This window comes from Sebastes fasciatus, chromosome 14 (assembly GCF_043250625.1).
Source record: "Sebastes fasciatus isolate fSebFas1 chromosome 14, fSebFas1.pri, whole genome shotgun sequence".
Taxonomy (NCBI): Eukaryota; Metazoa; Chordata; class Actinopteri; order Perciformes; family Sebastidae; genus Sebastes; species Sebastes fasciatus.
Genome location: NC_133808.1, coordinates 28,442,235 through 28,463,453, shown reverse-complemented (window position 1 = coordinate 28,463,453; position 21,219 = coordinate 28,442,235). Strand labels below are relative to the sequence as shown.

General features: G+C 41.8%; 1 protein-coding gene across 22 annotated transcripts in view; it reads right to left on the bottom strand.

Moving 5' to 3' along the window:
• caska (calcium/calmodulin-dependent serine protein kinase a) overlaps positions 1-21,219 on the bottom strand; it is a 142,398-nt gene that overhangs the window by 62,359 nt on the left and 58,820 nt on the right. For all 22 annotated transcript variants that reach the window (XR_012596963.1, XM_074657718.1, XM_074657731.1 and 19 more), the window contains 3 exons: positions 14,063-14,168; positions 10,664-10,741; positions 10,312-10,384 (listed from right to left, as the gene is read on the bottom strand). Coding sequence is in view for 21 of the 22 variants with exons in the window: in XM_074657718.1 (XP_074513819.1) it covers positions 10,312-10,384; positions 10,664-10,741; positions 14,063-14,168 (257 nt within the window). In the remaining variant the exon portion in view is untranslated. The remainder of the gene's footprint in view (positions 1-10,311; positions 10,385-10,663; positions 10,742-14,062; positions 14,169-21,219) is intronic.

The window sequence follows — 21,219 nt, the reverse complement described above, 5'->3', positions numbered from 1 at the left end:
ATGGTAGTGGGCAAATATGCTGCTTTATGCAAATGTATGTATATATTTATTATTGTAAATCAATTAACAACACAAAACAATGACAGATATTGTCCAGAAACCCTCACAGGTACTGCATTTAGCATAAAAAATATGCTCAAATCATAACAATGCAAACTGCAGCCCAACAGGCAACAACAGCTGTCAGTGTGTCAGTGTGCTGACTTGACTATGACTTGCCCCAAAACTGCATGTGATTATCATAAAGTGGGCATATCTGTAAAGGGGAGACTCATGGGTACCCATAGAACCCATTTTCTTTCACATATCTTGAGGTCAGAGGTCAAGAGACCCCTTTGAAAATGGCCATGGCAGTTTTTCCTCGCCAAAATTTAGCACAAGTTTGGAGTGTTATTTAACCTCCTTGGTGACAAGCTAGTATGACATGGTTGGTACCAGTGGATTCATTAGGTTCTTTAGTTTCATATGATGCCAGTATCTTGAGCCCGCTAAAGAAAAAACTATAAATATATTTGCATGTTTACCCAAATTGAAATCTTTGTATCAGCAGCAGTGTCCCTTACTGCCTTATCTTTGATTGATATATCATTTTGGCATCTTTTTAGGTGAATATTATACTGTCACATCATCACCTACCAAATTTAAATCATTTTCCCCCCAAACATGTTTTGTTTTTACTCAAACTAGTATCTGCAGCAGAGCTTTCAGTTTCATCGACTCAAAGGTTCTTCTTTCATCTCAGTCATGACAGCTGGTTAGTCAGAGAACGCTGATTAGAGATATTTTAGTCACTTGATCTGTTAAAAAAGTGGCTACAAAAACAGGATCTAGGAAACATCTCATTGCTTTATGTGAAACTGTTTACTGTCCTTCGCATGCTGCAAATTTATTGAGCAGTTCTAAAAAAAAAGAAGTGAGAAGTGTCTTTGCAGTGTGTTGGCAGGAAGGGCAGGTCTAATTTAAGTCACACTCGCTTACCTTACTTGCTAATTGAAAGCATTTTTTCGCTCATTTGCTGAAACCAATTCCTTACTGAATGACTGTTATTTAAATAATTCCCCCAATTGTTCGGCTTCATTACAGATGCCAGCGGCCCGTATCAAACATTTGGTGCCTGTACTGTATACATGTGAGTGTCTGTGTGCATTCTTGCATTCATTTGTTGTTGTGAGAGAGGCAGGAGTCTCCCCCAGAGACGGCATTAGTTCCAGTGGTTGTCCGTTGTTGTCAAAGAGGCACACACACACACACACACGCACACGCACACGCACACGCACACGCACACGCACACGCACACGCACACACACACCTGATTATTGTTTTTGTGTGTTCAGGCAAAACGCTCTCAGACATGAAGGATCATCGCTAGCAGCCCTCTCAGGAGGAGGTGTGAGGCTGCTGACAAACAGCAAACAGCACTTTTAAAAGTTACCAGTCCATCAATGAAAAGTTCTTGATCCCAGCGTCTTATCAATGTTTCTATGACAACAATATCTCGACAACATATCACCACTCTAACAGCTGTCGTATGATAGACTGGCATCGCCCCCTTGCTTTTTGTTATTGATTTGGGCTACTATCTATTTGTTTGACATCGTTTTTTCACTATGAGCACCAACCATTTGTATGAATGAGCTTGTCACTGCTCAATCTGACAGGCGTACAGCTAGGAGGGCGATCCTCCACCTATGCCGATAAAAGCACAACGCTCACTAGCAACATTCAGCGTCTGGACGATCTGCTCCCACGAATGGGCTTTTCAGTCTTTGTTATGACAGCGTCTGTCTGACATACAAAGCTCAGGATGGACAGACAGTCAAAACAAGCTCATCCTCCATTTTCTACAGTGATGTCCCCCACACCAAAGTTTTCCTGAAAAGTTGAGAGATTTTCAACTAGAAGCGCTCGGAGCAGCTGCACAAAAAAAGGCAGAGCGCTCAGAAAAAAAGATGTTGGGTGAAGCGCTTTTTCTTGAGGTGGCCAAATGTGGCTGCAGGCGCTTTCTCTGGCGCTCAGAAAAAACCCGCTATGTGGACACAGGCCCTGACAATGCAGAAGGAAATCCTGTATGAAACTTACATGTAAGAGAAAATAAGCTCTACTCAACACGCCTATCTAAGAATCTAATTTTCTTCAAATGTTGCATCTGATTATAGTCGACTTAGACCAGACACTAAGACTTAGCGTCTTAGTGTCTGGTCTGATTGTTGTCAGTCTTCCTGTTCTCCAGCAGGTTTTGTCCAACTGAATGCATGCACTGCATATAGAATTATTAATGACACAGTACATGATGTGTAACAAAGGAATATCTGGCATTGGGAATCACGAATGACAAAAAGCACAACACGAAATCAGAGACGAAAAGTTGCGTCTGTCACTTTGTCTCTTTGACAGTTCGACAACTAGTCTGCAAAAACAACAACAACAGCTACAATTACATCACAACAAAAGCTGCCAGCACTGTGGAACACAAAAGGTGTAATTTTGCCATCAAACCTGGACAGCTAAGACACATTTAAAATGTGTATGTGTATAAATGTATGCAGATAGTTGTGCATGAGTGTGGCGTTCATATTTGCGAACGTGCGTGTGTTACTATTGTGAAACCTCAATGTCATAATTTCGTGGTTGACACCTCAAGGCCCATCGGATGTCATTAAAGGAGCTATTAGATCTTCCATGCAGCCACCCATCATCACAAACAGCACTAACAAGGCAGCTAATAGTCCTCCGTGTGTATCACAAAGAGGTCCGAGTGGACCGGAGGGCCGTTTTACCTTGTGAAAACAGCTGACATTCAAGTATTCAGTGGGGAGATGAGTCTTCCCTCCATCAATCTCACTTGTAGCTATTCATATGTTGAATGTGGCATTTGCTGTGTGGAGGGACTGACATGTGAGACAAACACGGCCAATTCCTTCAGTTCTGTCTGTTTTCCAGATTTGTAGCTGATCAGCCTTCAGTACAAAAGACTAGAGGGGATATTCACAACATGTCTTAAAGTACCTACAGTAAATAAGATCTGATGCTGTGGGTGTATTGACACGTGCTGCACATGTCTGCAAAGCAATGGAGCGCAAAAGGAAGTGTTTTCTGCTGCTGACCCTGAATATTAGTCGAAGATGAAACACTTTTTTCAAGTTTTAAAGGTGCTAAATTTGAAATTCAAAGCACATCTATGATTGAGGGATTGCCTCCGCAGGGCTCTCAATATGGCGACGGCTCACAGTTAACGGTGCTAACAGCAGTCGTGCCTAGAAGGTAGCATGCAAGTTTAAGGTTAGGCATTGACCTCTAATGGTTAGGGTTCGGATAGGTCGTCAGGCAGTGAGTCTTGTGAGAGTTTTTTGCGAGTTTTTGCACGTAGTCACAATTTTCAGGTTACCTTCTAGACACGACCGCTAACAGCACAAACAGTGGAAACAACAGCAACAGTGTTAACCTGATGGGAGAACCGGAGGGTGAGCGCTACGCTTATGTGACAAAGCCGTTGGTCGGGACGGCATTATCAGCGGTAACCGCCGTATGAGCGCAGTGCAGAGCGGCTGCTGTGTGCTTGCCAGTGGGGCACGCACACTGGGACTCACATGCACTAACATGCACATGCGGCCAGACCAGCTATATCAACAAAGCACAGAGAAGCTTGGATTATGGGGACCTGGCGGAGCAGCGGACCAAAGCTCTGCTCCTGGCCAGAGGAGGAAGAGCCGGACGCCGACTGCAAGTTGAAGGCGGCAGCGAAGCCGGACCTGGGTCTGTCTGCGGCGGACTAGTTGCTGCCGGAGGCTAGGGACGGGTAGTGAAACCCGGTACCGAACAAGCCCCGGGGCAAATTTTTGACAGAATAAAGCATTGTTAATTCTGTTATTAATTTATTTAATTTTTTCTCTTAAAAAAAACAACAAAATTAACCGTTAAAGTACCGGATCGATAAGCAGTATCTGTAAGAGTGGTACTAACGTTAAAATCTTAATGATACCCAATGTCTCTCAGATGAGGTATCAGAATTACACTTCCTGATATTTAGCAACTTATTAAATTGCAACACGTAGGCACAGGCACAACTTTAACCGCAGCGTAAAGAGAACTTCTCTCTAACATGACAAGCAGAAAATGCCACAAGAAGGCATGAATGCTGACTTTTGTGCAAAGTTTCAGTGTTCCTGCAGAGACACTATGTTATATTCTAGGAAGCCAAACTAAAAAATTCACAGAGGTGAAGCCTGCTGTTCCTTCTGACAGGAGATCCCTTCACCTTAGTATACTTGGAGAAAAAAGAAATACTATTGTTGTACGGTAAGGTATGGCTCCGCGCCAGCGTGATGCTCTGTTCATTTATGTTTACATCAAACGTTCTGCCGTGTTTATGGATTCCTCAACGCGACGTCGGGATCTGTGCGTTGCAGATCAAACATACAGCATCACTTGAACTTCAAAAACAGAACGCTATAGCCCACTATAGCACAAACACTGGATGTGTGAGCGGGAAAAGAAAGTTCACTGGTGCTGGCGCTCAAACTTGTGCATTAAAAACTGAGCCAGATAAACTAATTCCATCAGTTTGCGGTGCATTTGCATGAACACCGTCTGCAGCGACGAGAGGGCCAAAGGCAAACGCACAGATCCACAGAAATAGACACACAAACACAAACACAGCGGTGCTGCTGTCACCGGTGGAGGTCTGTGGTGAAGTGAGGAAGAAGATAAACATTTTATGAACATCAGGATTTAAAACGAATTCAGTGACTTTCATGCGTGGAAAGATGTGGCACATTCGAGCTGATCCATATTCAACAAGGACATCTTTGTTACCTCCGCCAAGGAGGTTATGTTTTTGGTTGTTTGTTCGTCTGTTTGTCCGTTTATCAGCAGGATTACGGACAAATTTACAGCCTGATCTTCATGAAACATGGTGGAAGGGTGTAGCATGGGCCAAGGAAGTATCACTGGGCGGATACATGCATTGTTATCATACGGCCTTTGCGGAGGTCTGCCCTCTCCGAGTGCCCTTCTAGTCGTGTAATGGTGATAATAGAAGTGAACCAATGTCAAAGCTGCATTTGTACAAATGTTCATGTTCTATTCATCATATATTCCTACAGTTTACTGTATATTACCCAAAACTAGAGCTGATTCAATACAGCGTACAATCGTATATCAAATTCACGCCCTTGACAGATCACCATAGAAAATAGTGTCTAGCTTTAAACCATTATTGAAATAGTCTCAATGTAATACTGATGCCTTTATATGACCTACATGAGCAAACAAGACCATCAACGAGAAGATTGGCTATTTCTATATAGTTATTCTTAATGCTCGTCATCGTTGCCACCGGGTCGGGTTCCACGCAAAATCAGAGGAAATCATGCAGGTTCACCAGAAACTCCTTCAGCTCAGACTCCAGCGGGGCATCCGGCAGCGACCAGCCTGCCGCAGACAGACCCAGATCCAATTTTTCCGCCCTCTCCGACCTGCAGTCGGAGCTCTGGCAGGAGGTGAAGAGCTCTGCGCCCGGCAGCAGAGGCTCTTTCTCTGCCAGTCCCCACTGGGAGCCAACACTGACACCATCTGCTGGAGACCAAAGCCCGCTGAAGAGAAGGGAGGCACGAGAGAACCAGAACCGCTGGGCAGACTGTCAGACCCTGCTGCAGTAAAATGAGCTTATAATAATAATCAAAATATTTGCTGATTCATTTTATGTCATCCGACTGACTAATCAACTGACCGATGATGACTTTTTTTTTTTTTTTACCATATAAGGAAATCAGCCAAGAACCACAGTGACACGGGTAAAGTACTTCTCTAAATGGTCAAACTAATGCATCTGCTGGCAGGTATAACGAAACCTACTGGAAGTATCGGCTCCAAATGTTCTTATTCTTGCTGAGACGTGAGAAATATACGTTGTCAGAGACTGGATGTGTGGCTGAAATGCTTCTTACATCTCTGGGGAGTATACCAGGAGGAAGTGTGATTCTTCATTCTGAGTCAGTGTCCTGTGTGAAAAGTGCTCTCTGTGGGCCTCATGTTAACAGTATGACACACACACACACACACACACACACACACACACACACACACACACACAATGTGACACTTAAGTCTTTGACAGGAAGATTCCGCGACAGAGTCACATTATTAATCAACTTACTGACAGCAAAGTGTACAACGTACTGCCCACGGGGCTAAAAATTGGTTGACATGTGGAGGCTGCTGCTGTGACTCTTTAGCAGAAGGCATGTCTGTGTTTTGTTAACATGGAAGGAAAATGCTCCTTTTTTTTACATTTACGGTATTCCTCGAACATTTATCCCAATCTGTATCATTAGAGAAATTAAGTCTAGAGCGGAAGGCTTTAGGCTTAAAATATTTACACGCGATTAATCGCAAATTAATTGCACATTTGAATCTGTTCAAAATGTACCTTAACCCCCTGAGGTCGACGCTGTCCTATAGGACAGAAAATTACACGAGTTACTATTTTTAGTATATCTCCAGAACGCTGCGCTGTAGAGACTTACTTTAACTTGCAGCTGCTTTGTCACCACTGCAGCTTTCGAATGCATAGTGTCGGTCGATCGTATTCCTTTCAGACGGTTTGTAATCCAGTTTGGAACAACAGTGTTTTTTCAGAGACTTCATAAGTGAAAGTCTTCTGTGAACTAACTTTTTGTAGAAAATGAACAGAAAAACGCCAGGACTTCTCTGTAAAAAAAGGTAAATATCTTTAGATGAGTGTTGGTAAGAATGATATTTTTTTTCCCCCCCTGATTCCCAAGACTTGGGAGAACACTTTTCAAAAGCCCAAAACCTTGTTCCTTATTGTTCTCTGTGTGGTTTGAATACATTTCTGTGAGTTTCAATTTCTGTTTTGTTTGTCTTTATGGTCATTTTAATGATTTATACATTCATGTGACATCACTGCAGCCTACATAATCTGATAGCCCAGTTTATCCTGAAAAAAAAAAGATGTGTTTGTCATGATTGTGCATTATAGTGACCATAAAGAGCAAAAAATGGCTTAGCCCCCAGAGGGTTAAAGGGAGATTTGTCAAGTATTTAATACTCTTATCAACAAGGAAGTGGGCAAATGTGATCGCTTTATGCAAATGTATGTATATATTTATTATTGGAAATCAATTAACAACACAAATCAATGACAAATATTGTCCAGAATTATTCAGAGTTCGGTTGTACTTGGCTCCACCCTCTCGTGTCACTTCTGATTGCAAAAAACCAAGATGGTGACGGCCAAAATGGTTTCAAAACGGCAGTCCACAAACCAGTGGTGGACGTCATGGTGACTAAGTCCACTTCTTATATATAGTCTGTGACTAAAACACACATACTGTAGGTGTTAACCGGCTGTATCGCCTTGTGTCCCGCTGAACTTACCGGCTGGCTATCGCTCACACGTAGACAAAGAGCCTAAGCCAGTGATTCAGCAGGGATCCGGTGTGGGAGAGCAGCCGACTGAAGACAGAGAGAGATAGCGCTGTATAGACTACGATGACTAATACCTGAACACAATGCTGAGGGGCAGAGACAGTAACCCACGAGCCGAGAGCCGACTGCGGCCATAGAATATGCATTACGAGTCTCTTGGAAAAGGCAATAAAACACATAAAATTAAGTACTGCAATCGAGATCTGTGAATATCACATAAAAACCATTAAACTCACAACTGGGGAGGCCGCCGAGGGAACCGTGTTTTGCACTGCTTGTTTGTGAATGCGGAGAGTGTGACGGAGGAGACAAGAGACGGCGCTTTGAATGCAAAGTCTTTTTTTATCTTTCCTGGAACCAGACTGACTCTAAGAGTTTGTTCAAACTGGCTGACACGACAGCTACCTGCAGCGTGCAGCACACACAAATATACAAATACTGATGGTCAATCACACAACTGACACAAGCAAATGCATTAACCTTGATAGATCATGGTTGGTTTTGTCTGCAATAAGGTCATTAAATCTCTTGGGATTCTAAGACAAATAAGAGGTTTTGTACCCAAAACATGTCTCTTAACATTATATTATAGTTTAATTTATTCATATTTGACACACTGTAATATTGTATGGGCAAGTACTTTTCCAACTTCTGAATCTTCTTCTGAATATGAACAAAATATTGCTGCAGAAACAGTTTTATTAGATTAGCAACTTTACTTCAAATCTATAGATTTGTCTTTAAAGCGAGATATAAGGATGCATATTTACTTAATAATATTAGATATTATTTTGCTAACAACTCTCAATTCCATAATTACCCAACCAGAATCTACATCTTCCTTTGTATAAAACATCCCGTAGTCTGTTTTCTATCAAATGTTATGGAGCTATATAGAGCTATATGGAGTTATATGGATTCCTCTGCGTCTTTGTTTGTGTACAAAAAGAGACTTAGAAATGCTCTGCTGACAAAAACATTCGATTTGGAAAGAAATTATCGCTATAAGAAACTGTAAATATGGCAATTACTCCTGCTTTTCTGCACATTTACACACTAATATTAAAATGTACTGGTGATTTTTGTATGGTATTACTTTTACCTATTGTTTGTCCTCTAGGTGTGGTTTTTATATAAGCCATTATAGGTTTCTACCACACTCTAACACATAATTTACATTCCTTTCATGTGAATTGTCTTTTTATATGTGTGAAACAAATAAACAAATTAACCTTGTCATGATGCACAGGTACGTATAATCACATTTCTACAGACAAACCCGATGTGAGGGTGACATACTGAAGGGGAAAAGCAGTAAAAAGCATTACATATTAACTATGCAGCGGAAATAAGAAGGAAATCTCATACGTGACATGTGGATTTCCCCGCTGTGCAAACTATAGGCTGCCTGTCAGTTCACTGTTTTCCACCATCCAACACTCAGCAGGCTGCAGACACGGTTTCAGTCAGAACACTCAAAGCAATTAGTTGCTTTACTTTGCATGAATGACACCTGCATTAAAAGTGTTTTCTATTCACCGAGGGAGTTTAACACTGAGATCAGGGTCATATTGAAAAAGGCCTGTCTGCTGATATGGCACCGATCAGCAGCGTGATGTTATTAGATGACTATCTCTTGCTTATTTTCACCCAACACTGTCAAAATAGGAGTCTAGTGGCAAATCCGACCATACACACTGCTAGGAATTGAACCGTTTCTGGATCCTACACAAAGCAGAGATCCTAGATACAATAACTGGACTCCCAGGCTCCCTTATTCAGGTTTGGGAGGTATTGTCAGACCAGTTCTACCCATGCCAACAGGCGCCACCTACAGGAAAACAAAGCGGCAGCAGCAGTTCAGACCGGCAGATGTAGACATAATGATGCAAGCAAAGACAGTAATAGCTGCTGCAATTTTAACATTTCCACCACCGTAGCAGGCAATGAGTGTTACAACTCAAGTTTTTTCTTTTTACAGTTGCTGTTTTCTTTCTGTGTGTTCCTGAGGTTTTAATTAATATCAAAACTCTTTTCCAGGCAGTCACGAGTACATAAATGTAAAAACATGTTTTTACTTTTAGGATTCTACCATCCATTATGCAAACATAATAATTTGAACAGTAAAATTAAATAAAAAGAACAAGATAATGTTGCTCTTACCTCCAGTGGATACTACACTGCAATTATAATACAATTCATAAATTTGGCTGTAAAAATCCAAAGTGTTGTTTTTAATTATGTAAATGATATTTATTTATTTATTATTCAACTTTTTTCCCCCAAAAGACATTTTGGAGGATGTGCTTTGTGTTGCTGTTGAATTGTGTTGCATTATACAGAGAGGTGTTTCTGTTATTTAGACAAACCTCACTGGGGTGGTCAAAATAATAGAAACAACTGACAGTATAACACAATACAACTCAACAGCACCACAAACTACATCCTACAAAATGATCATACAGGTTGAATCGACACCTGCAATCCAAGCTTTGACACTTTGTCAGACCCCTCGGCGTCACTTATCGGTCGCAGTAAACACGTGCTTAATGTTGTGAATTAAACAATAATACTTTCTTCAGGTTCAGGCAACAAAACCTCTATACTTAGGTTTAGGAAAAAACAACGTGGTTGGGCTTAAATTTAGTTTTTAGAGTGAAAATGTGACTTGACAATGTGAACAACGTGAAAGTGAAACGTGAAAGTGAAACGTGAAAGTGAAACGCAATGCACCACCATTCCTCATGTTAACATTGCCTCAACTGCATATATTATTAGACTCTCTAGCAGCAACAATCACGTTGCAGCTTCAGTCAAGTTATTAGCTCGCAGTGAAGTGAGAAAATGAAGAGTCAGAAATACCTTGACGTCTCGGTGGATGACGTTGTTGTCGTGGCAATAGCGTAGCGCCTCGAGGATCTGTCTCATGTAGTGACTGAGGAAAAGACAGTTATTGTTATAGCACAGTTACGTTTTTACATTCAAAGGGATAGGTTGTGTGTTTTGAAGTGGGGTTGTATGAGGTACTTATCAATAGTCAGTATATTACGTTGCCGACGATCATCTACTGTAGGTAATACACTGACTATGGATAAGTACCTCATACAACTTCACTTCAAAAACACCCAAACTATCCCTTTAAGTAATGGTTGCAAATACCAATAACAGCATGAGAGCATCTTGAAGGAAGAAAATCAAAAGCATAAAACCTCACCTGGCCACTGCTTCACTGTAGACAAAGCCAGCATCTGCCCTCTTGACGATCTCAAAGCACAGGTCTGCTCCATCCATACTAATAAAGACAGAGATTGAAGAAGAGAGAGACACACACAGAGAGTGAGGATCAGTGCGGGATAAAGGGCAAGGCAGGAATGTGGAATACGGAGGAAAAGGTCACACTTATTAAAACGTCTCAGTGATTGGTTGCGTAGGTGAAATGGGCGACGCCGGTCAATAGAGGAGAAGCTGCAATTATGTTTTGTCTCTGTGGGTTGATGCGGAAACAGCTGTATCACCACGAGAGCCAAAAGTGAAGCTGGTATGATGCTGACAGTATTCCTCTCCACTGACTCAGGGATTTAAAGATGGTGAGAGAGAAACTACTTAAGACTGAGCAAGGGAATTTATTATTTTTGCGCATACTTTCAAACAAACTTGAGAGGGCAATTTTGACTTTCTATGAACATAATTACTTGTGAGGTCTTATTTTTGAGATTCTGTCTTGTAAAATACACAGATGGAGAGGCCCATAATTAACTCCAGGTGTTTTTAAAGGTCCACTAGAGGGAGCTTATTTTTGTTACAGGTAAATTTGAAAGAAATTATTTTTGTATTCTTCAGATAGAAAAAATATATTTTTATAGAAAAAATATATTTTTTTATTCCAAAAATTATAGGTATAAACCCCATATTTTGTGAAAGATATTACTTTTTTGTTTGATTGTGTATGTAAGCTTTTCAAACGCTACGCAGGAGAAAAGCTCTTTAATCCAAAGGTTCAAAGATGGACAACAAACACTTTCTCAATGTTGAGCAATAAGATGCTTTGCTTGAATTAGGCAAAGGTTAATCAACTTGTGTTCATGAGTTCTCAGGGCCAATGCTTCTAGGATAAGACCAAGGATAGAAAAATATATTTAACATTTGAAAAATGAACAAATGGTTAGATGGTGCTCTCCGAACCAAAACCCATGTGTTATCTGTTACTAAATTAGATATTTTGCAGAGTCAGGTCATGTCTTAGAGTTGTTTTCAATTTAATTTATGGACAGGAAATTAGGGCTATCCACGACCAAAGAAATTCTTAGTCGACTAACAAGATTTTGTCGACTAATGGATATCTGTAAAAACCGAGTTTCTCCACAAAGAATCAGACAAAAGCACCCCTTTAAATCTTGTGTTTACCAGATGTGCTCATAAGTTTCTTGGAAATAAGTCATTCAGCGTGAAAAAAGTATAAAAAAACGACAAATCAACAAAAGAAATCTTAGTTGACTAGATGACTACGAAGGGGCAGTCCCACAAATAAAATTCGCAAAAAGTTTAGCAATACAGTGGAAACCGCTTATAGTGATCACGTATGTCCGGGTCAAATTGATCACTATCAGCGGATGATTAGTACAACCAAATTTGTGTTGTTATGCATCATTTCTCATGCAGATTACCATCTAATTTGTATATTTATTACATGAATACGAAGCAATGAAACAAACCGTTTCGCTATTTACTTGCTTGCTGCCAATTCTTCTGTCTTTTCCCTCATCAATGGTGAGGCATTGCCGTTTTTGGCCGGCTCTTCAGCGCGAGCGTGCATGCAGATGCGGATGTAGGGAGACGGGCACCGGTCTGTATGTGTCCCGCAGAGCCGGTTTAGGATCGGCATAGCTTCACTTTGGGGGCATTACCTGACCAGGAATTATCAATCTACTTGACGAGGGCGGCTTCAACTACAGGTGCTTTCCCCGTGCACATTTGTTTTTTATTCAGTGATAATTACATTCCTTTTCCTGTCATGATTTCAATGGTTTTTTTTATCACTATAAGCAGTTTCCACTGTGTCTCTGCACACTCCTCTTCCTGAATGATTAAAACCAGTTAATCTTTTAATAAACTATTTAAGTGTGTGTATTAAAACCTTGGACAATCATGTTCTTTTCAGCAGGTTTATAGAAGAACTTCAGAGAGAGATGAGAGTTTTTGCACACACTTCATGCAGCTCCACAGTATTAACTGAGCCTTCGGGAGGAGAAGCTGTTGCATGTAATAGTGAGCTTTAATGCTTTTGCATTCATAAAATCCCTCCGGAGTAATTTACAGTAAAGATGTGGCTCTAACAATGACAGCTTCTCGGCCCAGTTAGACCCAGGCTGTAGCCAGAGGTGACAGCGTGCCTCGGCGCTCTGAAAAGTGTCGCACCTCGCAATCAATAAGCTGCTGGGGACTCACTTTTAAGCTTGCCTCGGTCCTGTTCAGCTGTCTGTTTACTTGTTACAACACGCACACACATTGAAGACTGAATGACAATCCTCAGATACACACTTAATTATGACCCAGTCATTAAGCTACAGCCGCTTCTGTCTCTCATAATTGCTCTGTTCCCATTCTTACCCAATTACTGTACCCTTACTATTTATTGTCACTAAGCCTCTGCACCAATTAAACAGGGCTGTTATGTAGGACTTGGCTGCAGCACATCCATATTTTCTCCGCTCCTATCACCTCAAACACACTCTCACATTTTAAGGCTGCTTGATTAGCCAGCAGGGAGACCTGCGAGATAGGGAGACACACGAATCTGTCCGCATTTATCTACCATGTTTACTCAGTTATCTGCTCGCCTGTCAAAGGGACTGCACCGCTCCGAAGAACGTCTCAAATCCACCTGCACTCCCACGTGTGTGCGTGTGTGTGTGTGTGTGTGTGTGCATTAATGTGTATGAAAACACAAGCTTGTGCACAAATGAGCTCCAAGACCATGAAAATCCCTTTAAACGGAGCTCGCTTGCATTTCCTTGAGAGTTTTTCTCGCCTGCACCGAGCCGTGTGATAGAACGGCGTGCGAAACCCGAGCACTTGCCTGTTCAGCGATAACAGAATTAAATGATAAAGGAATTAGTTCTGGAAGAGGAGGAGAGATGAAGATACAGAGCGGGGCCTAGGAGGAGCTCGGGGACGGCGCGGCTCTGAGAGAGGCTGGAGGTAGCAGCAAGTGTGAAATCTTAATCTCATCTCTTTCCCTTCATATATATATAGTGCTGCGCTCACCCGCTGCACACCGTCTCCCCACCCTTTCCTTTCTTCTTCCCCCCTCTCCCCCCATCCTCGGCTAACAAGCTTTCTCACATCAGCGCTGATTATATAAAACCACCGCAGGGTTTCTCTCTGTCCTGCTATTGCTGCAAACCGCCCTCCTGCCGCTGTCATCCTTTTCCTCTCTATCATCCCGTCCTCTGTCCCAACACCACCTCATCTTCACACTCTCCCGTTAAGTGCCACCCGCTGTGGCATCCACCCGCTAACCTCCTACAGGTATGATCTTCTGGTGCAAGTGCTTTTTGATGTGACCTGCGTGTTCAATCACATTGAGTGGAATCCTCACAAGGCGGAGACTTACTACTCGAAAACCATGTAGAGCATCCCATCTGAGCTGTAGGTCTCCAGCAGTTCCACAATGTGGGGGTGCTTCAGCATGTGGCAGATGCTGGCCTCCCGCTTCAGATCTGAGAACACACAGAGAGAGAGAAGAAAACAGAGATGAGCATATATGGCACCAAGACCAGCATGCATTCATATGTTCTGTAATTACATATTCAACATATGATTACTGTAGTCTTGTTAATTCATCAACTGTTTTAAATTGTGAAATATGACATATGTACATCATGTATGTAAGACCATTATTTTTGATGACCTGGAAATACATTTTCTCTATTAAGTCATTTTATTGTTATGATTTTCCCCAATATTTCTCTCCATGTGCAGTGTCCAATTTCCAATGCACTCCAGTCCTCATCACTGCTTAACCTCCTCTTGGCCTGGAAAGGTTCTACAAATAGTCATGTGCTGTAGGGGAAGTCGATAACCACAAGATTCGGTTCAGATCCGACACCATTAGGCACGGGACGATATGAACATTTCACAATTGTCCTGGCCCAAAAAATTGTGATTCCCCATATTATCCCGATAATCACCACAATATGCTTAAAACTCTTAAAGTGGCAGTAGGCGGTATATTTTTGGCATCATTGGGCAAAAAGTCCATAATAACCTTTCAGAAAACTAGACTTCTGCTCCTCCTCATGGCTCTGTTTTCAAGCTTTAGAAACTCTAGCCCTTGACAGGAGACTTTGACCCCAAGAGCGTTCCTATTGGCTGTGCTCCAGTCATGTGACCGGTAGGTTCAAGAGAATTCACAATGGCTACAGTGACATAAACTTTCTCATTTTACAGCTAAACCGTGCACTAAAAGATGATTCTGAAAACATTTGAGGAGAGAAATAGGCATTAACGTAACAGAATATTGATTCATATTTTTTTCAGGCTACCTGATTCATGTACTACCGTCACGATATAGCGTTTTATAAAAAAGAACTTTTTTTTTAAAATCATATTTAAAAAATATTTTTATATAGGATGCATCTTTTTTTAGTCAAACAATCTTAAATAAGGTAATCAGAAATCATACTGTCGTCCTTCATAAATAAAGAATACATAAAGAGTCTGATTTGGCCATATCGCCGGCTCCTAGACCAATCAATAGGAGTCTTTAGAGCAGCAACAAAGAAGACACATACAGTAGCTGGTTGTCTTCAACCAAGGAGATGCTACCCATCTACTTCATCATTCATGAGGTCTAGGATCTCTTTGGCACAATATGGCCAACCCTGTCACATTTTACTGTTTTTTTTGTTGAAATATAAAATTGGCAAGCACCTTCCTTATTTTGCAGAAGTTCACTGTGGCACCACGGACAACGTGCTACATGTTGAAAGACACCTTTACGCGGCACCTCTGAAACGCTTCCACGTTTTCTTTTAAACACCAGCCTAAGTAGTTGAACCGCCGAAGCTTTCCCAGCTCCTCGGCTTTTCAGGCGATCCTGCCTACCTCAGCCTTCCTGTAGCTTAGCTCCCACTGTTAGCAGAGAGGAAAATGGAAAATGCATAGCGCAGCATAAGGGGGTCGCACTACCCGACAACACCGTGATGCTGACTCATCTGCAGGACTGTCTCGTATGCAAATTGGCAACAAGTCTCTGCTCTCCTTTAGGTTCAAGTGATGTGTGTTTGTATTCATCCTGGTATTTGAGATCCTCTTACTGCTGCTTTCTGTTCCTAAAGAACAGGAGAGTTAATGGAGGGGGTTACTGAGGCTGAAAAGAACAATGCGGGCTGTCTGTCTAGACTATAAACTTTAGAGGAATCACTGGGGAGAGGCGACAGACACAGCTAGTAAAACACACAAAGTCAAGCAAAGCTCTCCTTCTCATGAGACAAATCTGAAACTGTACATTACTTTTTGCTTTTAAAAGATAAAAACGGAGGAGGGGGTAATTAGATATCAGTTGATGAAACCAAAGTGTTGACAAGACTGACGTGCACAGAGACAAGAAAATAATTATAACCTGCCACCGTCTCTCTCTGATGCAAATTCTTTTTTTGTGTCATGTAAAACAAATGAATGGAGGAAGCAGTGAAACTCAATCGATGACAACTGCATCCTTTCCAAACTGCATCACACATACACTCACTTTTTTCTTTGGACAACCATTCTACTCTTCCTTTCTGCATCCTTTCCCTTCATCATTACCATTAATTCCACCACTGAAGACCACCGGTTGTTTCTTCCACTTGTCAGTCATTAATTAAACGATGTGATGGAGCACAATCTGCTGTCACAACATTTCTTCTTTCAGTTTATAGGTGTAAAACGTCTCTAAAGCCCGCAATCAGATGCAAAAAAAATAAATAACTGATGTCACTGTCTAAGACAGGCAAGAGAAAATAGACCTTTCAAAACAGTCAAATTTAAGACATTTTAATACTTTCTAATAGAGTTGGGTTGACGTTTTTGCCGGTATACGAGCTTACACCGATTTGTTTTTATGCTAACCTGTTCTGGCAAATTAAAAAGTAGCCGACATCAGCAACAGGTGCCGACGGCACTTAATCCAGCTTGTATTGCATTAGTAAAAAGCAATATGACAACGTGATTAATATAATATGTAAAATGTTTGTTTATAAACGGACTAACGGAGCCACTAGTGTCTGACAGGTTGTGCACATCTGCCGAGCCGAGGCCGTTAACTTCGACATAACACGGGCAACATGAAGGAGATTAAATTTCAGTAGAGGTGGGACGGGGGGAGAGGGAACAGTAACACAATACAAGGTTGTGTTTGTTTACTAGAAAGTTCATGTGTTTTTTGGGGTGACGAGACAAGACGGGCTTCTGTCAGTCAGTGTACTGCAAGCCCGGCGGCCCGTAACGTTAGCGATTGTGCGGTGTGTGTACAGTTTAGACTGTACATGCTAAAACTCCTCAAGACCTAAGCCAAGTGCCTTGCTGGTCACCTGCTGACTAAAGTGAAAGGGGTTAGCCCCGAAGCTAGCGACAACTTTGGCCCAGGTTCACTTAAGGCAGACCAGCTTTTTTCATTTTGTGACAAGCGGCTGCTGAGTCAAGGGCGACACCTATTGGTACATTTTGGTATTCTGTATGTTGTGGCTTAATATCAAACTGGAAATTGTTTACACCGGCCCGACTTTCTAAGGCCTCTTTCGAGGAAACTTGCTTTTTAAGACCCTGATGTGACAGAAGCAAAAAACATATTGTCGTGGCGTGAAGAGCAGGAGGATATTTCCATCTAAAAAGGCACCAGTAACTAATGTGCACGTCTACCTCACTAACACGTCAACAGCTGGAAGATATGGAACACAAATCTGACCAGTTTTACATGCAAATAACAGTCCAGACAGTCAATCTTACAGATTGGATTTGATAAACAAAAAGGGATTTGCTTTCAGTATGAACATCTAAACATAGCCTATCCCATCTATCTCCCTTTCATCCTTCTATTCAATCTCTCAATCCTTTGATCCGTCCATTCATACTTTGCCACAAAAGCACTTCCTTACTCCTTCCCCTCCTGGCAGCTGTTGTTCAGGAGACCAGCCGGAGAAACACACATCACAAACACAACCTTTCCACGCCGGAGCTCAATCTCAATCTCATTTGCTTGAAAACGCATCACCGAGCGCACTTAAGTGTATTAACTTTTAATATCCGTCTCTCCTACTGATATAGCCAGGCTGTGCCAAAATATACATACTCAATATACAGTATATATGGAAGCTAAATATTCCACATTCCCAATGAGGTTTTCCCCCGGCTGCTGCTGCTGGAGGTGATTTATGGACACTGAATGGGTAAAAGATGAGTCGATGTGATAGGGTTGCACGCAATCACACACACACACTGATGAACTATAATAAAAAATGTACTGTATTGTTCTTCTATGCATGCAGTGACATTTAATTAAGCTCCCAGTTGAAGCCATGAGCCACTTGTGCCGCTGCGAGCCTCGGCGCTAACATTAAGCTAATCCTCGGAGGACAAGCACAAGGCGTGGGCTAGCTCTAACACGATGCTAATGCTGCTAAAGCCGGATAAGTGGCTACCTTAAGGGCATTGCAGCATGCCGCATTTAATGTCATCTGGCGAGCTCGCTGCTTATGTCCGTCACCGCAAACTACTGCTGCTGGAGATTACGAAAGATACTCTTATCAAATGAGAAGCAAAAATCACCACGCCGACTCTGTTGAGCTGAGAGACGCTGCTGCAGGGAGGCCACTTTCATGTGTGTGTGTGTGTGTGCAATATAAGCAACAGAGAATTAATAACAAAATAATGAAAGGTAGAGGAGGAAGAGGCAGATAAGACTGCAGGATGGGCTGCACAAAATTGTTTATGCAACACACTGTACATGGAAGTTACACACCAGCTGAAGGACTACAACATAAAGTAATCTCAGCTTTGCCAAGAATATATGAGCTTAATTTAAATTCAGCCAGCGTTGTAATCCTGACTGTAGACAAAATGAACTAATAAATACTAAATGGAATTTAAAGCTACTCCCTGAGGTCCACACCAAGACCTATCCATTTAATTTAACATTAATAACAATTATTCTAAAGCAGGCGCTGATATCCAGACAGGATTACTGCTGGCAAATACTGATATGATGAACAGGATAATTATGGATGTCCAATCGAATTATTATATTTACCTAAATTAGGGTTGCCCCCCCCCCCTTAGTCGATTAGTCAACTAATCGGTTGTTTTGGTCTCAGTTGACTAAGATTTCTTTAGTCAATTAGTCTTTTTTATGCTTTTTTCATGCTGAATGACTTATTTCCAAGAAACTTATGAGCACATCTCTGGTAAACAACAGATTTAAAGTGGTGTTTTTGTGTGATTCTTTGTGGAGAAACTCAGTTTCACAGATCTGTTGATTAAATCAACTAATTTATTAGTTGACAAAATCGTATAAGTGTTAGTTGATGAGAAGATTTTTGTATTAGTTTGCACTTGGGGTGTCGCAATATACTGGTATTGATGATAACTGACATTTAAAAATGAAATATTGTAATATAAACAATATACATATGATAATATCGTGTAAATAATCAAGCGCCTCTTAAATTTGACGGTCATTCAGTGAGGGAAAACGGCGCGTAGAGCCAGCACATTTTCACATCTAACTATGAATTTAGGCTTTATTGTTGTAACCACATTGTTGGAACAGTGGAGAGACTAACCAAGACCGTTTTGGTAAGTTTTATTTTGTTTTTTGTCGAGTCGCCACTTGAACACAAAACAAAACTCGAACATCTCGCAGCTGAAACTAACAGCACGCGCGCACGCGCAAACCTGTGCCGACGCAAAAGAGCCAAACTGAACCCGCACAAACGTTTTTACCTGCGCCTGCAACGGTAAAAAATGAGGGAAAATATGTTGGATTAATCGGTATGAGTAATTTTTAAAGAAACAAAGTCAAAATGATCTTATCCCAGCTTCTTAAATGTGAATATTTTCTGGTTTCTTTACTACTCTATGACAGTAAACTGAATATCTTTGATTGTGGACAAAACAAGACATTTGAGGACGTCATCTTGGGCTTTGGGAAACACTGATCACATTTTTTTTACCATTTTCTGACATTTTATAGACCAAACAACTAATCAATTAATCGAGAAAATAATCAATAGATTAATCAACAATGAAAATAATCATTAGTTGCAGCCCTCGCATAGACTATTTGATTTTACATAATTGAATGACTACTTGAAAAATTGAAAGTCATGATCCATCCCTACTCTCCATCGCTCTGAGTATGTTCACGCAGAGCAACTGGACATTTTATAAAATAAATTAAGGGAATTAAGAGTCAGCGAGAGCGTAGGTGCTGAAAGGGAAAAAAAGAAATAGCAAAAAAGAGAGAGAGAGAGGCATACAAGAGAAGAGAGAGGGAGATACAGAGAGGAGGAGATAAACAGATGTGATCTCTACAGTGATCCATGTTCCTCATGCTGGGAGTCAAAGCCTGCAGTGGAAGGAGGCCTTGCTACCACAGCATCACCACACTGAGCTGGAGCTGTGTGTTTCTGTGTGGGTGTGTGTTATGCTACTGTATGTGTGAGACCTGACAGGGCTTTAGCAGACGGTTGGGGCAAGATGTCACAACAATCTAATAGAAACAGTGCTGTTATTTTATAACTGTGGAGGAAGACAGATGAAGGAGAAAGACGCAGGAGAAAAGGAGAGAGTGAAGGAATCAGGGAGACGGGATAATGAAGGAGGCGGAGGGAAGTGAGTATGCGATGGCACATGATGAATTTGGCTCATTCTCTGGCTGGCTTTTCTCTCTCACCCCCTAAGAGGGCTGACCTATTCGTCAGACGGACCTCCGGACAGGCTGAAGAGAAACAAGCTGGTGGTGTGTGTGTGTGTGTGTGTGTGTCTTTGTGTCAGGCCTCTGCAGGCCAATCCATTGCCAAGACACGAACCATTTGACCCACTTCCCCTGGTCCGAGCTCAGCGCCGGGTGTTCGTGTGCGTGTTGTGTGTGTGTGTGTGCCGGCTTGATTACTGCGGTGCTGTGTTACAGCTGCCTGCTCAAGTGAAACTGCTCTGCTTTCTAAAGGCAACAAGAGAGAGGGAAAATAAAAACAAATCAACTACGAGAACAGCCGGCCGGCGTCAGGAGGGAGGGAGCGGACGGTTTGATGGATTCCTGAGCGCTGCAGAGGAGGGACTGTGATTGGATATAAATGACTGGGGAGTGTGCTACATGTGTGCACACACACACACACACATACATGCAATCACCTTACGCATGTGAACATGTATGCTGGCAATGAAGAGAAATGGTACCGGTGCACTATTAGACAACTACAATGAAAAACTTTCATTTCAGATTTTGCAGTGATCCTTCAAAGAAGCTTTTCATCCCTATGAGAGGAGAAAATACGGTTTCCAAGGAGGGAACATTTAATCAAGATTCCTCACACTCACTCGCAGAAAAATTGTTGTCAATGTAGACACGCAGAGTACCCTAAAACGCGAGAGCAACGCCGTCGTGGCACGCAAGCGTCCCCAAGCGCTTATATTTCAGGGCGTGACGGCTGCGCTCCGAGTGCAACGCACACCGTATGTCATGTGACGAGTAACAACCAATCACAGCCAACAGATATCTTTTCTGTCTTCCGT